Source organism: Vombatus ursinus, unplaced genomic scaffold (genome assembly GCF_900497805.2).
Source record: "Vombatus ursinus unplaced genomic scaffold, bare-nosed wombat genome assembly UNPS02014884.1, whole genome shotgun sequence".
Lineage (NCBI taxonomy): Eukaryota > Metazoa > Chordata > Mammalia > Diprotodontia > Vombatidae > Vombatus > Vombatus ursinus.
The window spans coordinates 5,781,613-5,791,647 of NW_020954662.1; the positions used below are offsets into that span (position 1 = coordinate 5,781,613).

Here is a 10,035-nt window from a genome sequence, read left to right on the forward strand (position 1 = left end):
TGTCAAGTGTTTGGTCTGAGGCCGGATTTGGACTCAGGTCCTCCTGACTTCAGGGCTGGTGCTCTATCCACTGCACCACCTAGCTGCCCCACTGTCTTCTCTCTTATTAGAATGCCACCCATATCCCAGGTGTTGTGGCCCCAGATAGAATAGCTAGAGATTCCTGTACAGAGAGGACCTTCGGGGAGGTCCAGGCCTCTGGCTCAATGAGGGGCTCTTGGGATAGGCTCTAGCTCTGCCTCCTTTGAAGAAAAGGCCAGGGTGGGCTTATTCAGGATGGCAAAAGGCAGGCTGTTGTCAGCAATAGTCCTGCCCATATCTGGGCCAGGCAGACCTTGCTAGTCCCAAGAGAGTGGAAGAGGGAATGTGGTTTCTGTTTATTTGTCCTAGCCACTGGATTGAACCCCAGAGCCCCATCTCAGCTGAGAAGATTGAAGATGTCAGAGCTAGGGGGAAAAAAATCTTCGTTTCTTATCTGCTTTCAAGAACAGAGGGAGCAGGGTAGCTAGGTGGTGCAGTGAATAGAGCACTGGTCCTGGAGTCAGGAAGACCTGAGTTCAAAGCTGGCCACAGACACTTGATATTTACTAGCTGTGTGGCCCTGGATGAGTCATTTAACCATGACTGCCTTGCAAAAGAGACAGAGGAAGACAAGGTCTTTGGTAAAGTTTTTATTTTCCTAGAGCAAGTACATTTTAGGGTTTGATCAACGGATCTTTCTCAAGGTTTTTTTCCTCTTTGTTTTTTTCCCCCTTCTCCCTTCAGAGATTCTTTGCTATGGGCCAGAGGAGAGTTTTAGGAAAACCTCCTCACTGGAAGTCAGACCATGACCCTTCTCTCTTCCACTTTGAGAGTCTGCCTTGGCAATCAGGAAAATCCAGGTCTCAAAACTCACTGACTCCTGGAAGTCCTCTTGGATTGATTGAGGGATTTCTAGAAACTTTCCTTCTCCCTCAGTTTGGACATGGAATTCCATGGAACTTCCCAGAGTTCCTCCTTCTTTACACCAGATCTGTCTTTCCTCTGGTCCCTTTCCCTTTCTCCTTCCTTTAGATGTACCCACCAGAAGGACTGGGGAAGTCATTTGGGGGGTTGGAGTCAGAGGACCTGGAGAGAACACTAACTCTGGAGTCATTCAACATGCATACGTGAAGGGCCAGGAACTGGGCTAAGCACTGGAGATTAGTGGGAGGCAAAAACACAGTCTCTGCCCACAAAGAGCTTACATTCTAATGGGGGGGGGGTGGAAAACCACACTGAACAGTCTCTATATACAGTGCAATCAGAAGGTAATCTAAGTAGGAAAGGGACTACTAGTATGTGTGTGCTGGGGGGACAAGGGGGCAGGAAAGGCTGCCTGGAGAAGGTGGGATTTGAGTGAGTCTTGAAGGCAGCCAGGGAGCCTGGGAGGTGAAGGCATAGAGGGAGGATATTCTGGGCATGGGGGACAGTGAGAGCAAATGCACACTGGGGAGATGGTGACTGAAGGCCAGGGTTACTGGGCCATAGAGCTGGTGGAGGGGAGTGAAGTGTAAGAAGACTGGGAAGGTAGGAAGGGGCCAGGTAGTGAGGGGCATTCCAAACCAAGCAGAAGATTTTACATTTGAACCCAGAGGCTATAGGCATTTATTGAGCAGAGGGGTGATGTGGTCAAACTGGGTCTTAGGAAGATCCACTCTGGGAGCTGAATGGAGGATGGATTGGAGTGGGGAGAGACTTGGGGCAGGCAGACCCCCAGCAGGGTGTGGCCATAGTCCAGGAGTGAGGTGAGGAGGGTCTGTACCTGGGTGGTGGCAGGGTCAGAGGAGAGAGGGAAACTCGAGGAGAGTTTGGATCACATGTCAGGTGAGTGTGAGTGTAGAGATGAAGAGGGTGCCAAGGCTGCAACTCTGGGTGAGTGGGAAGATAGTAGTGCCCTCAGTAGAAGCTGGGCAGAAGGGAGACTCTTGTGGGGGTGAAGATCAAGTGTTCTGTTTTGGACATGTCATGTCAGAGATATCCAGCAGGCAATTGGTGACTCAAGACCAAAGTTTGGAGAGAAGCTCAGGCCGGATATATGGATCTGGGACTCACCTTCACGGAGATGATGATTGAACCCATGAGAGCTGATGAGATGACCAAAAGAGAACTCTTTATCTTTTGCTTTAATGGCACCTACCCCACATGGTTATTGTGATGCACAAAAGATAAAAAGTCACATAGCTACTCGGGTGGCAGGTCCAAGATTCCTTTGACTCCAGAGGAGAGTGTCACAGCTGTCTTTTCTTCACCCCCTGAAATGGCTCAGCCCATTTAGGGAGCTGTCTCCTTGCATCTCAGGCATGGAGTCAGCCCTGAATTTCCAGCAGCCATGTCAGGCCAAGCAGGGTACTTAGTGATTCTCCTGTGACTGTCCTCTCCTTGGGAAAGTCCCACACCATTTGCTGCAGTTCACCCACTTGCTGCTGAGATATTAATGTACTTTAGGGGTCAGTGGAGCCCAACGACCAAGTTGTTAATAGGCCAAAGCAATTCCAATTTCATGCCTACATGGGCTTTCCTCCATTAAGGGAAGAAGAAGGAAGAAATCACGTTTTATTTCTTTCAGGAAGCAGGCTGGCTTCTGGGGGCTGAAGCAATCCTGCTACCAGGCAGCAGAGGGTGCCCCTAGCTCACAGAAAGAACCCCAAACTGATATTGGGGAAGAAGGGAGTAGGTGGGAGGGGGAGGATCGCCCTGTGGAGTTGTCATGGAATCCCAGGGTCTCTGAGTTGGCAGGGTTCTAGAAAGGCATCATTTGGAGTTAGAGGACCTGAGTTTAAGGGATGACTCTGCTATTTACCTGTGTGAACAGAAACATGTCACTTTATTTCTCCAGGCTCAGTTTCCCCATCTGTAAAATTGGGCTAGGTGATCTTTAAGGTCCTTTCCAATTCTAAATCTAAGCTCAATCAGGCCACAACACAGTATAGTGGTTAGAGAGCCAGGTAAGGAAGAAAGACCTGGCTTCAAGTCCTGCTTCTGACTTCCTACTGACTAAGTGACCTTGGACAAATAACTTACCCTCCCAGTGGCCCAGGAAACTTTCTAGGACAATATATTGCAGAGCAATTGCCCATTTGGGTTAGTAGAGGAGGTCCCCTAACTGGGAAGTCTAATAACAATTAAATCACAGGTCCATCCAAAACCAGCTTAATACATCCTATGGAAACAGGGTTAAGTCACAGTGTGATGTAGTGGAAAGGGCACTCATTGGCTTTGGATTTAGAGGATCTGGGTTCAAATCCTATCTTTGATGCTTACAATCTTTAAGAATTTGGGCAAGACTCTTTGTCTCCCTGGGCCTCAGTTTCCTCATCTCTAACATGAGGAGGTGTCTTCTGAGGTCCATTCCAGCTCTCGATCTATGATCTTAAGTCTCTAAACCTTTCTGGACCTTAGTTTCCTCATTTATAACATGAAGATAATACTTGCTCTTCCTGACCAGGAGGAATCGTCCCGGTCATTGTCAGCTCCCATTTTTACAGGCCTTCAAGGTTTTCAAAGAGCTGACGCCCATCCTAAATTGGCGTCTCTGTATCTCCCGTCCACTTTCCCTAGCTCTGCTCTGGTGCCAAGCAGAAGTCAGATCCCTCTGATACTTGATATCTCTGAAAGACAGTTCCCACTGTTCTCTCCCCTACCCTCAAGTCTCCTCTTTGCTCCAGAAAGCTTCAGTTACCTCCACCATTCTCATGCTGTGTGGCCTCGAGGCCCTTCGTTATCATGGTCACCCTCCTCTGGGGGCTCTCCAGCTTGTTCTGCACGTGCTACCCAGAACTGCACAGAGTATTCCGGGTGGATCTGAGTGGGGCAGAGCACAATGGGTTTCATGCTGATGTTGTGTTTTTCATTCTTGCTGATTCATGTAAAGGCACTTTTAGGCTTTCCAGTGACCTCAAATCCAACTCAGGCCATAAATTAAAAATGTCTTATCTCTATAAGCGTGCAGTCAAGCGGATCAGCACAGCTGATTGGAGCATGGCCTAGAAGCTGGATCATACGGCTCGTCTGGATGGGTCTGTCGGTTGGGCTGCTGGAAACCATGAATGAGGATAATGGGGACCATAAGATCTAGATTTGGAAGGGACCTCATAGCTCATTTAATCTGACAGAGAAGGAAATTGAGGCCCTGAGAGATAGTCTTGTCCAAGGCTATACAGGTAGTAAGTAGCTGAGCTGGGACTCATCGCCAGGCACTTTGACTCAAAATCTGATTACTAAATCATAGATATATAGAGTTGGAAGGCACCTTAGAGTTCATCTAGTCAAACCCTCTCATTTTACAGATGAGGAAACTGAGGCACAGAGAAAGGAGGTGACTTGCCCAAAGGTAGTAAATGGCAGAGATGAGATTTAAACCATAGTCATCTCCTGCCAAATCCAGTATTCTTTCTGCTAAATTATATTTTCCACTCAAATCAATGAACATACATTAATTAAGTGTCTACTATGTGCTGGACCATACCCAGTAGCACTGGATATACAAAGATGAAAATGAGATAATCCCTTCCTTCAGTCAATCAGTCAGCAAACATTAACTGCTTACTGTGTGCCAGGTACTGTGCAAAGTGCTGAACATACAAAGACAAACACAGTCCCTGCCTTTGCATTTTTTTTTTTGGTGAGGCAATCGGGGTTAAGTGACTTGCCCAAGGTCACACAGCTAGTAGGTGTCAAGTGTTTGGTCTGAGGCCGGATTTGAACTCAGGTCCTCCTGACTTCAGGGCTGGTGCTCTATCCACTGTGCCACCTAGCTGCCCCTCCTGCCTTTGCATTTGAATAGAGGAAACAACATATATGTAACCAGGGAGCTACATCACAGAATAGATGGAAGGTGATCTAACAAAGGAAGGTCCTAGTGGCTGGGAGGACTAGGAAAGGCTTCCTGAAGACAATGGGATTTGAGCTGACTTGATATTGTACTGGCATCACCACAGTATGCCATCCTGCCCCTGGCCACATTGGCAGGTGTGAATAGTCAAATTGTGGACTGGTACAGGGAGCATTGCTTGGTGTTTAATTAGCAGCTGTTGCTGGGTGTTAGACTATCTGCAGCTTGCCTAGAGTGGGGGAAGAGAGAAGATCTCAAAGCAATGGGTACTGGGGAGAGCTCTGCCTTGCAGGTGGAGTCCCTCTGGATCAAGGTGAAGCCACGGTGGCAGGGATGCTTTCTGATCCAGGACATGTCTGTCTTGGCCCAGGAAGGGAGGATCTGGATTCTCTGACCAAATGGGGACATTCTTCTGAAAACTTTAGCAGTCGACTTTTAGAGCAGGAAGTCCAGAATGGCCCCTTCTTGTCTTTCTGAGTTACTCCCCTTCCTCCCACCGTCAAGAGAAGCCAACAGCATCCCTAGTGATGAGAAAAGGCTAGACTCCAAGGCCAGAAAGCCTGAGCTCAATCCCCCCATCTTCCACATAGTAACAGTACCTTTGGGCATGCCATGACCTCTCTGGGCTTCAATTTTCTTTTTAAAAAATGTTTTATTGACATCTTTTTGTTTTTACATCACCTTCATTTCCGAATATGCCCCTCCCCCTCCCCTACTAACAAGACATTCCTTGTAACAATGAATAAAAAATGGGGGGGGGGGAAGCAGTTCAGTAAAAATAACAAATCAACACATCGACCAAGTCTGGCAGTGCATGCAGTATAACCCACCCATCGTCCCTCGCCTTTGGAGGGAGGTACCTTTTCTCATCCCTCCTCTCAGGGCCAACCATGGCCATTATAATTGCACAACATTGTTCTTTTCATGTACATTGCTGTAGCCATCATGTATACTATTTCTAGTTCTTCCTCATCTTCCTCATGTTTCTCTGAATTCTTCATAGTGTTTCTTACAGTGCAATGGTATTTCATAGAACTCATGGACCACAATTTGTTCAGCCATTCCCTAATCGAGGGGCATCTATTTTGTTTCCAGTTCTTGGCTACTACAAAAACCATTTCTTTAAATATTGTGGCATACATGGGGGCCTTACTTTCTTTCTATCTTTAACTTCCTTGGGGCATATTCCCAACATGGGATCTCTGGGTCAAAGTGTATCTATAGTTCGGTCACCCTTTTAGCCTAATTCCAAACTACTTCCCAAAATGGCTAGACTATTTTAATTTTCTTGTATGCAAAATGAAGTGTCTGGGCTAAGTGGTCTTTAAGGTCCCATTGAGTCTCCATGACCTTTCTGAATCTCAGTTTTCTCATCTGTAAAATGGGGATCATAATGCTTATACTACTTACCTGTGGGCTTGTTGAAGAAAGTGCTTTTGCAAACCTTAAATTGCAAAAGTGAGAGTTGTTTATTATTCCTTTGATTTTTTGGGGTCTCACCAGCCTCATGTCCCTCTCCTCCCCAACTTGGTCTCCCCATTGGAGTCAGGCCCTTCTCCATATTGGGTTCCTTGTACAAAATCTTCATTCTAGCCTCCATGCCTTGGTTTCTGCTGGGTCACCCACCTTGAATATCTTCTCTCCTCCTCCTTTTGGAAGATAATCCCTGTTTTCCCTGTCTTTGAAAAGAAGGCTTCCCCTGACTGAAATCATTCTGTTACTTCTTTCCTTCTGTATGGACTTTTCGTGGTTGGTCCACTTAGGCATTTAGTCAGTCAATGAGTATTTTTTAAGCACTTACTGTGTGCCAGGCACTGTGCTAAGTGCCGAGGATACAAAAAAAGGCAAAAACAACTAACTGTCTCTGCCCCTGAGGAGCTCACAGTCTACTAGGGGAGATATCACTGCAATAGCTAGGTACGTAAAGATATATACAAAGAATTCGGGAGATATTCTGGGAGGGGAAGGCACTAGCATTGTCGGGGGAGCCTAGAGAAGGTGGGATTTGAGCTGCATCTTGAAGGAAGCCAGGGGAGCCAGGACCCCAAGGGAAGGAAGGAAGAATAGTCCAGTGGTAGTAGATAACCAATATAAAGGTGTGGAGGTGGAAGATGAAGGGTCTTGGGTGAGGAACAGCAAGAAGGTGAGTGTAGTTGGATTGTAGAGTGTGCAGACAGGAGTAAGGTGTAAGAAGACCAGAAAGGTAGGAAAGGGCTTTGGATGTCAAACAGAGGGGGTCACATTTGATTACGGAGCTGCTACGAAGCCATTAGAGCTGATGGAACAGTGGGGGTGAACACTGTCCGATTGTTTGGCAGCTGAGTGGGGGATGGGCTAGCATGGGAAGCTCTCAAGGAAGGGAGACCAATGAGGGTCTCCAGGTGAGAGATGGTGGAGAATCAGGGAAGTGAATATCTCAGCGCACATCTAATGTGGTCTTTGCCTTCATGGAGTCCAGAATGTGGAAAGCTCTGAGAAACTATGGGTTTAGGATTATAAGCTTTAGTAATGAAAGGGACCTCAGAGTTCCTCTAATCCAGTCCCTTTATTTTACAGAAGAGGCAACTGAGGTACAGAGAGTGGAAGGGACTTGTCCAGTGTCAGACAGGCAATGAGGTGGCAGAGCTGTGGTAGAATGAATGTGGTGTTCAAATCCTTTCTCTGATGCTTAATTTATCCATGTTTAGGTGATAATAATAATAACAAGAACTAGCATTTATACGGCACTTTCCGTTTGCCAAATGCTTTACATATATAATCACAACAAGCCTATGAGGTAGGTGCTATTATTATCCCCATTGTACAGGTGAGAAAACTGAAGCTGAGAAAGGTTTAAGTATACTCAGGGTCACACAGCTGGTAAATGTCTGAAGCAGAATTCAATCTTAGCTCTTCAAGTCCACTGTTCTGTTCAACATGCCAACTAGCTGTGGCTCTGAACCTCAATTTCCTCATCTGTAAAATGGGTTTAAAAATACTTACAGTTATCAGCCTCACAGGTATGTTATGGGTAAGTGTTCCATAAACCTTTAAGCAGCAGAGTCAGGATTCAAAGTCAGGCCCTCAGATTCTAATGGAAATAACTCCTATTTACTATGCCATGCTGCCTTTAGTAGAAGGCAGTTAAAACGGGAGTCTCCCCTGAGGGCAAGAGCCGGGTCTGTTCTTTCTGTCCATCCCCGCTCAGGGCCCTCCTCCCACAGTGCCTGCTGTAGTCCCGAAACCACATCCAGTCCTCCAGAAATCAACCCACGAATGAAAAGAACATGCCAAACCGCTGACCAATAGGGGAAAATGGTTTCGTTTCTTTTAATTAAACTGACCGAGGAAGCCAAGACACAGACAGAAAGAGACCGAGAACAAGACTTGGAAATAGTTTTAGAAAAGAAATGAAACCCGACCGATGGACGGAGATGTGGATGGCGGATGGAGCCACCGAGAGGACAGGGGTCCCGGGCCTTCACGTCAACTCAAGGATCACTGTGAGGGCGAACACCCAAGTCAGCCTGGCCCCAATGGGGCTGGGAGCCAAACCTGCGGAAACACGGGGAGGTGAGGGTTAACGTTTGGGATCATCCAAGATGGGCCTTTTGTGTCTCCTGCCCCACCAGTCAAATCATCAATTTAGAGCTTGGAGAGATCTAAGAGGTCATCAAGTCCAGCCCTCTCCTTGGTCCTGAGAGGAGAGCGACTTCCCCAAGATCACTAGGTAGAAAGTAGAAGAGTTAAGATCTAAGCTGAGGTTCTCTGACTCTTTCCTCTTCCCTTTCTCTCTCTCCCCCTTTTCTTCTTCCTTCCTTTTCTCTCTCCCCCCACCTCTCTCCTTCCCCTTCCCCTTCCTTCTCTCCATCTCCCTCACCCCTCTCCCTTTCTCTCTCCCCCTATTTTTCCCTTCTCCCTCTCTTTCCCCCTCCCTCCTGTCCCACCCTCTCCCTCTTTCCCTTCCCTCTCACCCTCTCTCTCCTTCCCTTTCTCTCTCTTCCCCTTTCCCCCTCTCTCCCTCTCTCCCTTTCCCACCCTCTCTCCCTCTTTGTCTTTCCCCTCCCACTCTTCTCTCTTCTTCTTCCTTTCCTCCCTCCTCTCTCCTCTCTCTCCTCCTCTCTCCTTTCTCCCTTCCTCTCCTTCTCTCCTTTTCTCTCCCTTCCTCCCTCACTCTTTTTTTTTTTGGCTAGACAATGGGGATAAGTGACTTGCCCAGAGTCACACAGCTAGTAAGTGTTATGTGTCTGAAGCTGGATTTGAACTCAGGTCCTCCTGAATCCAGGGCTGGTGCTCTATCCACTGCGCCACTTAGCTGCCCCCTCCCTCACTCTCTATCCCTCCTCTCCTCCTCCCTCTCTTCCCTCCCTTTCCCTCATCCCTCTCTGCTTCATTCCCTTTGTCTCTGTCTCCATTGGAAAGAGCAGTGTCTCTGAAGTCAGAGGATCTGTGTTCAAATCCCATCTCCAATGCTTACAAACTGTGTGACCTTGGGAAATATCTCTGGGCCTCAGTTTCCTCATCTGTTAAATGAGGGATTGGGATAGATGGCCTCTGGGGTCCCTTTGACTACAGATTGAGGGTCCTATGATTTTAAATCCAGTACGCTTTCCATCACATCCCACTGCCTGACATGATTTAATTTCATTTAATTTCCAGTCAAACAAATAGAGTTGGGACAGTGTGTTTTTCTGAACTGTCTAGCTTCTCCTTCCCTCCTTCAGTGTGGATAATTGGGGAAGGTCTGCATATAAAGAGCTATCAGGAGTCACCTCATTCACTGTGTGAAACAACCTAGAAGGAATTAAAGACATTTGATTAAAATTTAATTAGGGATGGCATTCGAGGCTGTTTGATTTGCTCTTGGACTCAGGCTGTAAAAAGAAAAAAAAGATTCCCCCCTAGAGAGCACCTTTCATCTACATTCTCCAAACACCTCATTTCACTAGAAGTGGAGATAAGAGGAAACAGGACAGGAGACTGAGAAGGTGCACAAGTCACTGGCTGCATACAAACCTAGCTGATGCGGAGGACACATCCCAAACCTGGACTGTCCTACAGTCTTCTGTAGCTCCCTATTGCTTACTGAGGAAAGTGAAAATTCTTTTTCTTGGTGTTCAAGGCCCACACTATATTCGGTTCCAAACTACCTTTCTTTTTCTTTCTTTCTTTCTTTCTTTCTTTCTTTCTTTCTTTCTTTCTTT

At 46.9% G+C, this 10,035-nt stretch overlaps 1 protein-coding gene across 1 annotated transcript in view; it reads right to left on the reverse strand.

Annotated features, from left to right (window-relative positions):
• Window positions 1-8,151: 8,151 nt before the first annotated feature.
• LOC114028538 (immunoglobulin superfamily member 21) overlaps window positions 8,152-10,035 on the reverse strand; it is a 161,730-nt gene continuing 159,846 nt past the window's right edge. Inside the window, exon 8 of the mRNA XM_027842808.1 lies at window positions 8,152-8,386. Coding sequence (XP_027698609.1) covers window positions 8,313-8,386 — 74 coding nt within the window. The 3' untranslated portion in view covers window positions 8,152-8,312. The remainder of the gene's footprint in view (window positions 8,387-10,035) is intronic.